Here is a 15,271-nt window from a genome sequence, read left to right as displayed (position 1 = left end):
TTTAAGATCTACCCTGTTGTATATAGACTGCGGCAGGAGTAGAGAGTACCAATTCAGTACCGCGCCCTCGCATGCTATGATAAATGACTTTGCCAATACCATGTCATTTAATTCCACCGAGGCTATGGCTGTTTCGTAGCTCATGAGGAACTGCGAGGATCTGTTTGGCCATTGAACTTTGGTAGTGTGACTGCTTTGTAGGTTGTAGGCCATGGGGTTGTTTGCAAGCCTACGGATAGTAGGGAACTTTTATCGATAGTTGTGTATGCGGTCGTTGTCACTGGGGTGTTGTGTCCAACGAGGCCAGGATTTGGGTATATGATGGGTGTATCATTGGTGTTGAAGGTTTGAAGTTGTGGCTGCGGTGGCTGTTGCGGTGTGTTGCACAAGTATTGCAACTTGTTCAACTCTTGCTGCAACTCCACTAGTTGCCTTTTGGCCTCGTTTAGTTTTGCCAGCTTGTTGGCTGCTAGTCTTTGTGCCTGGAGCTCTTGAGCAAATTTCTCTTTTTCTTTCTTTAACGCCTCTAGTTGTTTGAGTGCTGAGGCTAGCTCTTCTTCTATTTCACTGAGGGGTCCATCGTGCATGTGTGCTTGCGACAGTGTTTGGCTCGAGGTCCCCGCTTCAACTCTCCCTTTTTGACTTCTTGTTCTTAGGTTAGCCTCAATTACTTTTAGTTTTTCTACCTTATCAGTATTGACTTGCTCAACCGAGATGAGTTGCTTTTCCTGCCCTGCCTCATCTTTGGTGGTTCTCTTCTTCTTCTAGGGTGGCATCATGGGTTAGTGGCTCAGAACACGGTGGGTGCCAATGTTAGGAAACAAATGTTTACATCAGGGTAGGGCTTCCCTTTTATAGTGTCTTGGAGGACACTTTACATTCCGCAATTACCCTTACATAGCCGCAACATAGCGTGCGGAGGACCAACATAAAAGAAGACATTGCACTTGTAGGAATGATAGAGAAGAATCATTCTAAATGAGTGCATAAAAGTGACTCACTTGTTCATCAGTTTTTTTTTTGGTGGGGGGAGGGCAAATATCTTGCGTGATTAGTCCGTTAGAAAAGCTCAAAAGAGACATAAGTGTGTATATATGAAAATAAAATTTATTTTATGAGAGCACAAACTTATATATAAACTCTTAAATAAATTTGATAAACGAGAAGAAAAGCTCCGGAGAACCTCCAAGAACCACTTGAAGAATGTGACCAACCGAAGTAATTGTGAGTTTGAACTTGCATCATCCAATCTCCAAAGGATGCAATCAGCAGAATGAATTCTCGATGCCAATCAAGTAGATATTGAGATTAACCCACATGCTTGAAGTCCCAAACCAGGCGCGAAATCTAGCACTACGGGAAACAAGAAAATTGCCGAGTGTATTTTTTTTGCCAAGTGTTTTTTTTCGAGCACTCAGTAAACAAGCTCTTCGCCGAGTGCCAAGCCAAAAACACTCGGCAAAAAAAATACACTCGGCAAATCGGGACTTTGCCGAGTGTCAAATAAAAAACACTCGGCAAACCCCCTTCTTTGCCGAGTGTCAACGAAAACACTCGGCAAAGAGGGTAGTTTGCCAAGTGTCAAAAAAAAATACTCGGCAAAGAGGGTAGTTTGCCGAGTGTCAAAAAAAACACTCGACAAAGAGGGTAGTTTGCCGAGTGTCAAAAAAGACACTTGGCAAAGAGGGGGGTTTGCCGAGTGTTTTTTGACACTCGGCAAAAAAATATTTTTTTTCTCTTTTCACCATGAAATTTTTCTACTCCCCACATACAACATGTGGTACTCCATGTTAAAATTTGGTATATTTTTGGATTTATTTGCTATATTTATTTAATTAATTGTATTTCAAGGAAATTTTTGGTATAAGTCAAATTTGAACTGCAAGTGATTCAAATTATGGAACAAAATGAGTAGAAAAATGATATTCATGTTATTTGGCCCATTTTGAGACCTGACCCATGAAATGAAAAGAAATTTCGAACATCTTGTTCAGGAAACATGACCATGAACGTGTGGCAGTAGTATTTTTAAATTGTAAAAAAAAAAGCAAAGTCTGAAAATCATGAGATTTGTCATGATGTGATGATATAATACGTGGAGGCTGTGGAAAAAAATTGAGAAGGTTTTGCACATTTCATCATGTACAATGATTACAAACCGAAGCATCTCAGAAGAAGAATAGTAACTTTGAGAAGATTCGATAAGATTTAGAGTCGAAGTGACGGTCGAGTTTGGTTTGACCACAAAACTTTTTGTGTAGTCAATAGAGAACCTATATTGGTTCGTGTGAAAATTTGGTGTTTTTTTAAAACTGTTGGATATTTTTAATTTTTTTTTCAAAAAACTTTGCCGAGTGTCCTATGTGGGACACTCGGCAAAGAAAACACTTTACTGAGTGTCCACGTAGGACACTCGGCAAAGGGCCAAACCCACCTGCGCAGTTAAGACCCCCCAGTCCCCCACCTGTCCGGCACCGGCCCGCACCAGACCCATCCGGCGTACCCCCGGCCGACGCCCTCGCTCCCCCACCTTCCTCTCCCACCGCCGCCGCCCCTTTCCTCCCTCCCTCCCTCTCCCTCTCCCTCTCCTACCGGCGCCCCTCCCCCTCCTCTCCCCTCCTCCCTCCCTCGCGTGGCCGCCCCGCCCCTCTCCCCAAATCCGGCCAGATCCGGCGGGGACTCGCGTCAGGAGCCCCGGATCCGGCGGGGACTCGCGTCGGGGCCCCGGATCCGGCGGGCGTGGATGGTGGCGGCGGGCATGGATGGTGGCCGGCGGCGGCGGCGTGGATGGTGGCGGCGGCGGCGGTGTGGATGGTGGCGGCGGCGGCAGCGTGGATGGTGGTGACGTGCTGGTGGTGCGGCCGACGCCTCCCCCGGTTCCGGCGCCGCCGCCTCCCCCCTCCAGATCCGCCGGCGCGGGCGGCGCCCCTCCCCTCCAGATCTGTCGACGCGGGCGGCGCCCCTCCCCTCCCTCTCCGGCGGGCGGTGCCCCTCCCCTCCCTCTCCGGCGCGGGCGACGCCCCTCCCCTCCCTCTCCTCCGACCCTTCCCCTCCCGGCTGGCGGTGGTGGTGCTGCTGGCGGCTGGGGGCTGGTGGTGGTGGCTGGCGGCGGCGGCCGGTGGCGGTGCTGGCAGTGGTGGCTGGCGGTGGTGGCCGGTGGTGCTGGCGGTGGTGGCCGGTGGTGCTGGCGGTGGTGGCCGGTGGTGCTGGCGGTGGTGGCGGCGGCGGCGGAACAGGTTTTTTTTATTTTTTTCAACAATTGGATGCCGAGTGTTTTCTGGCCACTCGGCAAAGACTTTGCCGAGTGCGCGACAGAAAACACTCGGCAAATCCTTATTTGCCGACTCAAAGTTTGCCGTGTGCCGTTTGCCGAGTGTAACGGCTCGCCGAGTGTATTTCGCCCTTCGCCGAGTGCCCCTTGCACTCGGCAATTTTCTTGTTTCCCGTAGTGTAGGCCAAGAAGATCCATGATGCAAGCGAGAGGCCGAGGAGTACTGTACCTTTGATTGATCAAGGATCAGGGATAAAGATTGGATGTGGAAAATTGTGTTGGAGCAACACATAGCGTCCACCTCGTTGGTTCGAAAAATGTCCATTTGCCCCCGTATTTGTGAGACATAACCTGTATATGGCTTCATCAACGTCACAATGCACTGCGCTGCTTCGCTTATTTTTCCTAGTTATCACAATTATGGAGTGGATCGATCATTATTATCTGCCAGCAGCATTGTACCCAAAATAACATTAATTAATTACTTCCTCCGTTCTTAAATATATGATGTTCAGGTCTTAAATATATGATGTTCAGGACAAGCAAATTAGTTCATTTTTGAACTAACTTTGTCCTAAACGTGTTTGTAGTATATTCTTAGCGCATGAACATCGGAAGTAACAATGATTTGATCTTCCACACCTTACATTGGACTAGCAAGATGCCCGTGCGTTGCTACGGCGAAACGACGTTACTTAGCACACAATATTTTTTATCGTGTCATATAGCGCACCATATTTTTTATCGTGTTGCGTAACATTTTTATCGCGTTGCTCCGGCAGTTTGTTGTGTGTGCGATCTCCGCGCGGTTGGATATGGATACGCTCACACGTTGCTCCAGTGATACAGAAAAATAGAGCTCATATGAGATGAAAAATAGAAAAGAAAGGCGTGGACAGGCTTAGGATATTATTTAGTATTTTTCAGAATTTTTGAGGAATTTTTGGGACAAGGGAAGGGCTCTAGGTAAAAAGACGTGTGCACTTAAAGGTTGGATATGGACATGCTCACACGTTGCTCCAGTGATATAGAAAAATAGAGCTCATATGAGATGAAAAATAGAAAAGAAAGGCATGGACAGGCTTAGGATATTATTTAGTATTTTTGAGAATTTTTGAGGAATTTTTGGGACAAGGCAAGAGCTCTAGGTAAAAAGACGTGTGCACTTAAAGGTTGGATATGGACACGCTCACACGTTGCTCCAGTGATACAGAAAAATAGAGCTCATATGAGATGAAAAATAGAAAAGAAAGGCGTGGACAGGCTTAGGATATTATTTAGTGTTTTTGATAATTTTTGAGGAATTTTTGGGACAAGGGAAGGGCTCTAGGTAAAAAGACGTGTGCACTTACCGGGTGCACCTAGCGATTTCTTGGTGGCTGACGCAGTGAGCGGGTGGGGACTGATGCTGGCACTATTTCGTGGAACCTGGGAAGGGCTCTAGGTAAAAAGACGTGTGCACTTACCGGGTGCACCTAGCGATTTCTTGGTGCCTGACGCAGCGAGCGGGTGGGGACTGATGCTGGCACTATTTCATGGAACCTCCCCCTCTTCTCTCCTTTTATCACCCGAACCCCTTTCTCTTTACAATATGGACTGCGGGTTGATTTATAAAAACTTCAGGGGCTTTTTTGAAAAATAGGATGACGGACGAAAATAATGTAGCAGAAACGTTACTCGCTTTATTATAAAACTAGCAGAAATGCCGGTGCGTTGCTACGGGTCCTTTCTTGCTCTCACGTTTTTAATCGTTTGTTCCTAGTACGTTGGCTTCTTTTCACAAATTTGTTGGTGTCAACATAGCTTAGACCATTCCTGTGACTTAACACAAATCTACTGCCTTATAACTTTGCTTCCTTTCCTTCTCTTCAGCATTAGCAATAATAATATAACGTACAAGACCTCCTGTGGAAAATGTATCTGCCGTATAATATTACCACGGATGTGGGCACTGCAAGAACCTCCGCAGCGAAACTGTTCGCAACATTTCAGCACCAGTTCACATTTTCACTCCCATGGATATCAAGATGTCCCCGTACGGTTCCAGCTGAGTAGCCTTGATATAATCTAAAGTTGGCAAAACTGCAGAACAAACATTCCTCAGTAAATAATATGTTCCATTCTAGCAATACAGTAAAATTGAATGAGTGCTATCATAAACTTCTGATTAGCCGTGTATAACATTTGAAGCATTCTCAGTAAGGACAAGTTATCTGGGCGGTATAGTGTAGGATAGTGTGAAACTTGTCAGAACTATTATTTGCCAAAATTATTAGAAAACTGTGTGTAGCTATAAACTTATAGGTTGAAAGAAAGGGTCCCTAATTTTCTGGCATATATCAGCTGAGTTATCTTGATGTGATGTAACACATGCTTGCATAGCGTGCAAAGTGTAAAGCCAAACTCATTACAAAAATATTGAATAGGCATTAAGCCAACAATGGTAGCATTACTTTTAAAAATCATGTCAGTGCAACCATTTTTTACTCGATTAACCACACTATTTGTTTTCTGGTATAAGCAAAATAGAGGAATAAATACCATTTATTTGATAGAATAGTCGAGCTGCCCTGGCTGTGTTCATCCCTGAAGCTAGCAGATTTAATGACTCAGATTGCTGTCCACCTGGGGTATCTTGCACTTCTGTTGATGGCTCCCTCACATTGACGCAGCCAATGTAGTTGTCATCCAGATCAAGCTTCTTCGCCTGGGTACTTTTTACCCAGTACCATCCCATACTTTGCACTCAAGAAAAGCATCCTTTGCCTTATATGTCCTGATAATGAGCAGAGATTGTTTAGTTGTCAACAACATGAAGCAACAGTACTCCTACAATAGTACGTCACCATTACTCACCTATGCTTCAGAAAGGCCATTGTTCCAGAAAAGTCTTTTCCATCTGATTACTTTAGGTATATGAAGTGATATCCTTCTCCTGAGAATAATAAGCAGAGTAGAGGTCACAGTATTACAGCTAGAAAATTATGGTGATAGAGTAGCATGCAGTTCCAACATCAAAAAAAAGTATCTGAATATCATGCCATATATTGTTGCAATGGAAATCATCAGTTGAAAGAAAGATCTATAATTAATAAAGCTAGATGGGAGGAATCCTTTTGTTATATGATAATGCTGCATTTAGCAAACACATTGATAACTTACATGCCCATTTGCCCACCAAGCTTCATAGTAATGCACCGAAGCCTTGGCCTGACACCATTGTTTTTTATTCAATCCTAAGCATAGGAAACATATTCCGATTTCTATGGTGGACACATACTCCTGTCTTCAGCAAAACTTCACAAAATTAAGGTTGCATGATACATGAACACAAATTAGAGTTCAAACTGATATACTTCTAACCTTCCAGGGCCCCACCACAAATGCACTTGTGATGAGTTCTAGGAAGTCTTTAGAACCTGAATGAATTCAGTATAGAGAATAATCAGTTCTCTGCTAGTCATAAAAAATAAAACAAAACATTTCTAAGCTCACTACCATCACTGTCACAGTTAGATTATATCAAAATAACTGTATATTACATACCTCTGCAAAAGTCTCTAATTCATCCACCATCCAACGACGGTATCTCTTTTGCTTGCCTAAGCTTTCTCAGCTTTATTGAATACAGAAAATGAACATGTTAAGGCCATTGTTCCAGAAAAGTCTTTTCCATCCGATTACTTGAGCTATATGAAGTGACATCCTTCTCCTGAGAATAATAAGCAGAGTAGAGGTCACAGGATAACAGCCAGAAAATTATGGTTACAGAGTAGCATGCAGTTCCAACAACAAAAAAAAGTATCTGAATATCATGCCATATATTGTTGCAATGGAAATCATCGGCCTCAAGAACACTCTCATACACTTGTGTTGCCATTGGAAAATCCCCAACACAATGCAAATATTCACTGTATGAAAAGGCAGCACTTTCTGAGGAAAGAACATCAATAGGCATGTATCCACTTATTGAAGAAAAAAATGTGAATAATCAGTTTCAAAGGTGGTTATACCTGTTTGGTGTTTGCCTCCAGCGAAGTCTTTGCACCCATCAGTGAACAGCTGGGCTCCTGATAAAGAGCAAATTTATTCCCTATTAAGCTAACAATAACTGGGACATCAAAACACCTGATTCTGTTTCTCCATTCAGAAGTGTAAGATGATCCTGATCAGACCACTGACTGTCATCTTTGATCGACAGATCAACTGAATCATTAGGGGGCACTGAATTGGAGATCTCCTGTATTTAAAATTACATAAATTTCACTTAAGGCCGGCGAAGACTAAATGAGCATCTAGGACCAAACCTGTCCTGCCTCCATGTGTAGTCCCATTAGTGCTTCCTACGCTGCAACTGCAAAATCAATTAACAGACACAATCATAAATGCTGTTCAAATCATTGACTAAATTAATAATTCGAACTCCCTGTCTCAACCTAAAACTTATTTTCACTTCTATTTTTAGTCAACTTCCTCAGACAAGAAATAAAATCATCCAATGATGTCTTTTTTTTACACAAGCAAGCCAAAAGGACCATCAGACACCAAATAAGAACACTTCTGAGAATCTGTACCTTTTGTTTTATTTCTACCAAAAACAGAAGACGTGTGGGACTTAAGACCTCTTTGTTTCAGATGTTTAAACAATAAATAAGTGATCCAAAGTATATAGTTTAGTACTTCCAATGGTATAAACCCCTGTCCATAGCCACCAGAGCTCGAACCAGACCTCCGACTTAACCCTGGTGAAGGATTTATGTCATCAACTATCTATAAGCACGCACAACTTAAACTTATTCATTTCTCAACTCACCAGGACTTCCAGGAGTAAAGTTCGGCAAAAACCAGGATCTCTCTCCTTTGCTTTTCTTTGGGGAAAAAAGATAAAAACATCCAAGGAAGGTTCACAATGTGATGTTGCATAATGCAACTTGAGGCGAAATTATGAAGGTAATATCACCATTACACCCTCTATGCCATTTCCCAGGAATGCCCTGGCAAGTACACTGTCATTTTGCATTAATAAGGGGGCAAACAATAACCATCCAGCATCCAGGGACATAGTTAATGAGCAGTCACCTTAGGCCCAGAAGAACCATATTTGTTATCATAGTACTCCACACATGCAGAACCAACCAATGCAGCAAGGGTTAGAGCCTTAAAGTAAATTTATTATAAAGAATCAACTTTTTAAAGGGGTATTATATCAACTTTTTTTAGATATAAAGGGGTATTTAGAATTGGCTTGCATCACTACTGAACATCTCGGCAAGCACGCAAGCATTGATATTCAAGAATTGACCCACATCAGTACTGAACATCCTTTCTAGCGCAAGCAAGAATTGTATCAAACAGGTGTTAGGCATAATGAAAACTAAATGCAGTAGAGTAGATCAAAGTTGAGATTGATAATTCCGTTGATTAAATCAATCAAACAATTCATCCATCACAAGATTAAAGGAACTGCTGAGGGGGGAGATATAAAGAGATCTGGTAAATGGAAATTGAGAAGGAACGACACTTACACTGATGCCATTGATGGTGTTTTGCCGCCGGGATGCGTTCCTCCCCACTGCCCTTGTGCGACCCCGCCGCTGCCGGCCTCGGAACCGCATGGTCTTCTGGGGAAGGAAGGGAAAAGGGTGGCGGGCAACTGCCGCGAGGAGAGGAGGAGGAGGGCGGGCGGGCGACGCCGGCTGCGTAGGGCGACCGAGGAGAGGAGGAGGAGGGTGGTCGGCGGCGGCGGCGCAGGGAGACCGAGTCGAGGAGAGGAGGATGGCGGGCGGTGGCGGCGGCAGCGGCGAAGTAGGGCAAGCGAGCCAAGGAGAGGAGGATTGCGGGCGGCGGCGGCGATGTAGGGCGAGCGACGGCGGGCTCCCCGCTCCGGCCGCCGGGGCGCCCAATCCCCTCCGATCGGCGACGGCGTTGATCCGTGGGTGGCGCAGGCGGGGTGGGTGGGGGGGGGGGGGGCGGCGTGCGGAACCTTCTCCCACGAATTGGGAGCTCCCACAAGCTGGGCGGCGGAAGGGGATGGAGGGGGGAGGCGGAGACGGGAGCGGAGGTCGCGACGCGACACTCCGGCCGCCGCCCACGCGCAATCCGCTCCTTTGGCTGTATGCTTCGAAGAAAGAGAAGAACTTTCCCTTTAAACCCCCTCCCTTTCCTCCTTTTTCAATCCGACACCCAGACTATTCATAATAATGGACTGCGAGTTGATTACACAAAACGTCAGGGGTTTTTTTGCAAAATGACCACGACGTACGAAAAATCAGGCAGAGGCATTACTTGCTTTAATAATAGGTAAAGATATAGATTGGATCATAGCTCATCATCAATCCGCGCCTCGTTGTCTTCTTCAAACCTGCAAACCCTGGCCTCTGCGTACACCTTTCCGGGCCTGCAGAAGTACCCCTGCTCCGGCGCACAATGGGAGTCGTCGGAGCAGACGCAGAGACCTTCAATGGCGCAGCCCTTGCCCACGACGATGGGGCTGCCCTTGATGCCCAGCACCTGGTCGCTCCATTCGCTAGAGAAGATCCCGTCCGGGTCGTACCTGTCCTTCACCTCAAGGAACTCGCCGGCCTTGGGGTACCTGGCGATGGCACCATCGAAGGCGAAGTTGCGGCTCTTGCCCCAGTGCGGCACGCCCCCGTACTTGCGCAGCGCCATCTGCTCCAGCTCGTCGACCACGTCGGCATGCGCCCGGGGCACGCCGCGGGTGCGGCTCCGGTAGTAGGCGATGTCTACGGCGATCGAGTCCTCCGGCTTGCCGAGGTACGCGGAGGAGGCCTTGACGTAGCGCATCTGCACGCCCATCGCGCCGTGCAGGGTGCAGAACGCGCTCGGGTGGAGGTCCCGGAGCCTCCACACGTCGGCGAGGAACGATGGCGCTCTTGAGAGCGCGACAGTGAAGGCGGGGTTGTAGAGGGAAGGGCCACGGAGGCGCGGGTCCCAGAAGCAGGCGGACTGGAGCCCGTCCTCCGGGCTGTCGACGCACGCGCTGGACGCCTGCATGCGGTGCTGGTAACCCACCACCGGGTAGCTAGTGAAGGAGACGCCGTCGTTGGTGAAGCCGTGCCCCTGACGCTCTAGCGCCACCGTCGACTGCTGCGCTGCCGAGCACCGGGCGTCGTCGTCGGTGCCCCCGTTGTCCTCCTCCCGGCGTTCCTCTGCACGCACGTGTCGTAGTACATTATCATACGTGCAAATAATTATATATATACACTCCCTCCGTTGCAAATTGTAAAGGATTTTAGCTTTTCTAAATACATAATTTTTATTATGTATCCACACATAAGAGCAAGTACATTGCTACATGTCAGCGGTCTTATAGGTCGTCTCATGCAGTGCCACGTAAGATTTTTGATGATGTGGAGGAGAGAGAGCGAGGAGAGAGAAAGAGGTCGTTGTTTCTTGAAACAACTGCCTCATAAGCTAAGGGCCTGTTTGGATCCAAGGGCTAAATTTTAGTTCTGCACTTTTAGTTCAAAATTTAGCTCTTGGGATCCAAACAGGTGGGCAAAAGGCGGCAAAGAGCTAAATTTTGGACAAAAAACTTTAGCTCCCAAAGAGGTCCTAAAGAGGCCCCTAGCGCGTCGCGCACCCGCAACGTCCGCCGCCGCTCCGCTCGCCCGATCTCCTCCGTCTCCACCACCAGGGACTTCTTCGGCAGCTGCTCGGGGACGCCGCGGGGAGGCTAGTCGGCCGGTGATGCCGGCTCGGATCCGGACGGCGCGGAGCCTGCACCGGAGGGTCGAAGGGCCGCCGCCGCCCTTGCGCTCGGAGGGCACTGCGAGCCCCGACGGCTCCAGCTGCAGCGGAGGAGGTGGTGCAGTGGCGCCACGACGAACTCAAAGGAGTCCGTAGGCGTGGCATGCGCCTCGGCGAGCGCGTAGCGGTCCACGCACGGCCACGGTGAGCAGCACCGTGCAGCCGCGGCACAGCGCAACGGCCTCCTGGTCGTCGAGCTTGGACCCCTTGCACCCCATGGCTGGAGGCTGCTGGTGCGCAAACGGTACAAGTACGACGGAGGCAGCCCTCTCAAGTGGAGCAGAGCAGGCAGTGTATACCGTCCACTATACCCTCCCTCCTTGCTACACGTACTTGCCCCCCATTAATGGCAAATCAGTCATTGTTACTGTCGGATCTCTAGCTATAGCTGCCTTTGCATTTGGGACTGCCTCCAGTTGGCCAAGAAAAACTGTGGAATTTATCATCTGTTTAATCCCTATTTGTGTCTGTAATTCGTTGATCTGTTCTGTACTTTTCATTACTTTTAATCGGTTGAACGAGGGGCAAATCATATACTGCTATTAAATGAGGGGCAAATCAGTAATTGTTTGATGAAAGTCTAAAGTTTAGCCCATGGATCCAAACAGACTAGCAGAACTAAACTTTATGAGCTAAAGTTTAGGAGCTAAAATTTAGCCCATGGACTACTGATCCAAACACCACCTAAATTGTAGGACTATCAGACAACTCAACAACCATTGTATGAGTTATTGTTACCATGCAACTCATAATATTTTCTTTTTCATATGCACAAATTAAGCTACCAGACAACTTATAACACAACCTATTGTATGGGTTTCCTGTTGTGAGTCGCCTTAAGATTACGTGGCAATGCATTAGACCGCCTATTAGACGACACCAATGTACTTGCCCTAAGAGTAAGGGCAGGTACATTGCTATTCCTCAGCAGTCTTATAGTTCGTCTCATGCAATGCCACGTAGGATTTTTGCTGATATGGAGGAGAGAGAAAGAGGTCGTTGTTTCGCAAATCAACCATCTCATAGGCTAGATTTTAGGACAATGAGACGACTACTCCACCATTGTACGAGTTGTGGTTGCATGGAACTTACAATATTTCTTTTTTCCATGCACAAATTAAGCAAATAGAATTACTATGACAATTTAAAAAGACAATCCATTGTACATGTTGTTTGTTAAGCCGTCTCAAGATTACATGTCCATGCATGAGACCGTCTGTGAGACAGCAACAATATACTTACCCTAACATATGTCATACATAATAAAAACTATGCATCTAAAAATCTTAAAATTTCAAAAGCAGCAGTATATCTGGTTGCCTAAATAGGTGAGGTCGGCGTGTACCTTCAACTCTGGCGGCGACGATCTCGTGCGCTGGTAACGACCAGAAAGCGGGGAAGTCGTTGAGGCCATTGCCAGGGGACGAGATGTCGACGCGGTTGTCCTCGCGGTAGATGACTTTGCGCTGGTGCGGCAGCCATCTGATGTCGCCGAACTCGTGCAGGCCGCCCCACGCGGCCACCTGGTCCGCCAGGTCCGATTCGTCACGCGTCACGAACGTGACCGACCGTTTGAACAGGGGCTGCAACGCCAGAGTTACCTGCGTATACGCAAAGGAATCATCACAAGAAAATACATACGGCTTAAGACACTTTGCTTTAACGTTGTCCATCAGATGGAAAGGGGGTTTGGCTCTTTCTCATGTCCTTTCATTTCAACAAAGAAGCGGTCTCTTTGAACATGACATCATCGTTCTGTCCATTTACTTGACATTTGCCATTAAGGTTGTACAGTATGACTGATTTAAGCTGTACACGCAAAGCAAATGGACAGAACTATATGGCAAATCATTTGCGTAGCGACAAATAAATATTTAGATCGACCAAATGAATACTAGACTATTTTAAGCAAAGCAGAGAGTACCTGAGATATGACACCAAGCACGCCAAGGGATACTTTCACCGCGTCCAGATCCGGGTGGTCGGCTCCAAGTTCCCTAACCACCGCAAACCCCTGACTCGCCGGCGCCGGCGTCACGATCCTAATCCCAACCACGTACTCGTGCACGGCGCTCCCCTTGCCCCACAGGGAGCTCCCGTGCGCGCCGGTCGCCAGGAGCCCGCCGACGGTGACTGCAGACCAGTACGGCGAGTTGGGCAGGCAGAGCCCCGCCGCGGCGGCGACTCGCATCAGGTCGCTGAGGACCATGCCGCTCTCCACCGTCAAGAGTCCTTTCTTGCCGTCGATCTGCACCGTCCGGTTCAGCCACCGGGTGCTGATGATAGTGCCGTCGCGGCCGCCCGGGCAGGTTAGTTTGGTGAAGCTGTGAGAGTACCTGGTGGCGACCTTCACCTTCCGTTTGGCCACCGCCGCCGCCGCAACGGCCGCCAGGAGCTCCTGCTCCGTGCGTGGGTAGATGGCGTTGGCCGCGCGGCAGATACTGCGGTCGGGGAAGTAGCCATTAGCGTTGGTGACGGTGCAATTCGACATGCCATTCGAACACGCTACTGGATCCAGCGGAGGGCTTGAGCTGGTGAGTCGAATTATTAGGGTAAGGATGAGGAGCAGTAGGAGTATCTGCATTGCTCGTGGTCGCACCAATGTAATCACCGTAAACCTATCTTCTCTGGATCTTATAGTGTTCCCAACCTTTGTTAGCCAAACCTCGCTGGCATTAGGCCAGCCCCTCAACTCTCTCACACGCATACAACAGACCTGCCCTTGCAGGCTGCAGCTCACGCGCGCGCACACTACTACTGAACTTGGAGGGAGAGAAGAGAGAACAGAGCACACAAGAAATGGCGCCGCTGAACTCAGGCTACAGCTAGCCATCTCCTTTTTATTTATAGGCTGCAAATGACAGGTACAAGGTATTGATTTCACCTACCACCTGCCAGCTATCATCCATCTACTAGACCATTGACTCACTACGTTTCAAAGGGTTTTGACTTTTTTTCCTTTGAAACTAGACACAACGAATGTCTAGATACACAGCAAAAGTCAAAACCCCTTACAATTTTGAACGGAGGGAGTACCGTCTACTAGGTACTGATATTAACCATCTACCATCAATAACCTACCAACTACATTGATGAGCAAGAGCAACGTAATGAGGGAATAATTGTTTTTGTTCTTCAACTATCAGCCGAGTGGGAGGTCTCAACCTAGTGAAAGTTTTCCACCATCGTTGTAGTTGTCATGGAGTAAAGACTTACTCCTTGCGGGAGATCTCTACCGCAAAGGAGTCTTCGACCACTGCCGAAGTTGTTCTGGAGAAAGTACTTCCTCCTTTTGGGAGATCTCCACCAGGTGGGAGTCTTCCACCACTGCCGAAGTTAGCATGGAGGGAAGGCTATCCTTCTAGTGGAAGTCTTCTCGTGGGATGTCTCCACCGGATAGGAGTCTTCCACCACTGTTGAAGTCATCATGGAGGAAGGCTTCCTCCTTGTGGGTGATCTCCACTAGGTGAGAGTCTTCTTCCTTGTCGAAGGTCATCTCCAGGTAGGATTTTTCCACCACTATCGAAGTCATTTTTTGGAGGAAAGGTTCTCCTCGCGTGCAAGTCTTCCTCCTCATAGGAGGTCTCTACTAGGTCGGAATCTTCCATAGTCGTTGAAGTCATCATGGAGAAAGGCTTCCTCCTTGCGGGATATCTCCACCGAGTGGGATTCTTCGTTCTCATGGAAGGTGTAACATCCCGCAAAATTGCGAAATGTTAATTTTAGCAAAAAGTGAAATTTTAAAATTTTTGTTTGATTGTGTGAACCATAAAAATTAAGTTGCAAAAATTTCTCTTTCTCTCCCAAAATCCCTAGTAAATAAAAATGGTGCACTAAAATATTTAATCATGACCCTTGCATGAATGAGTTGAATTTTTATTTGGATTTAGCTGGAATTTATTTGCCTGAATTCAAATTTGAAATCTAAACTCAATTTCAAATTAGAAAAAAAAAACCAAAAATACCAAGACTTACCTAGGCCGAAAACGACCGCGGCCCACATACCGTGCCGGCCTCCTTCCCTTCGCTGGCCTGCTAACGCCACCGCCTGGGCCGAAAATCACCCCGCCACCGCGGCCTAGCTACCGACCTGCTCGGCCTGCCCGTCCACTTACGCCATCGCCGCCCACTCCTTTCCCTTTCTCTCTTGCTGATAGGTGGGACCCACCTATCAGCTTTCTCTTCGACCTCCGCCTCCTCCACTGACACACTATGCTGTGCCACCCCGTA

The 15,271-nt window shown here is 47.5% G+C and overlaps 1 protein-coding gene and 1 long non-coding RNA gene across 2 annotated transcripts; both read right to left on the bottom strand.

The window, feature by feature from the left end:
- Positions 1-7,116: 7,116 nt before the first annotated feature.
- Positions 7,117-7,429, bottom strand: LOC105914666. The gene is made up of 3 exons (XR_001164340.3): positions 7,400-7,429; positions 7,285-7,338; positions 7,117-7,204 (listed from the first exon to the last, which is right to left on the bottom strand). It is a non-coding gene; the product is annotated as an uncharacterized LOC105914666 (long non-coding RNA).
- Positions 7,430-9,528: 2,099 nt separating this feature from the next.
- On the bottom strand, positions 9,529-13,695 carry LOC101767367 (L-gulonolactone oxidase 2). The gene is made up of 3 exons (XM_004973216.2): positions 12,966-13,695; positions 12,387-12,642; positions 9,529-10,440 (listed from the first exon to the last, which is right to left on the bottom strand). The coding sequence occupies exons 1-3, from the start codon at positions 13,623-13,625 to the stop codon at positions 9,590-9,592; spliced, it is 1,767 nt and encodes a 588-aa protein (XP_004973273.1). The 5' UTR covers positions 13,626-13,695; the 3' UTR covers positions 9,529-9,589.
- Positions 13,696-15,271: the final 1,576 nt, after the last annotated feature.

This window comes from Setaria italica, chromosome VI, assembly GCF_000263155.2.
Source record: "Setaria italica strain Yugu1 chromosome VI, Setaria_italica_v2.0, whole genome shotgun sequence".
Classification (NCBI taxonomy): domain Eukaryota; kingdom Viridiplantae; phylum Streptophyta; class Magnoliopsida; order Poales; family Poaceae; genus Setaria; species Setaria italica.
This window is presented reverse-complemented; position numbering and strand designations above follow the sequence as displayed.

What these genes read in the sequence shown, in the direction of transcription:
- LOC101767367 (XM_004973216.2), bottom strand. Translation starts at nt 13,625, where the DNA reads ATGCAGATACTCCTACTGCTCCTCATCCTTACCCTAATAATTCGACTC. An exon ending in TGCTTGGTGTCATATCTCAG is followed by an intron (nt 12,643 to 12,965) that starts GTACTCTCTGCT and finishes GCGTATACGCAG; the next exon opens with GTAACTCTGGCGTTGCAGCC. An exon ending in CGTCGCCGCCAGAGTTGAAG is followed by an intron (nt 10,441 to 12,386) that starts GTACACGCCGAC and finishes ACGTGCGTGCAG; the next exon opens with AGGAACGCCGGGAGGAGGAC.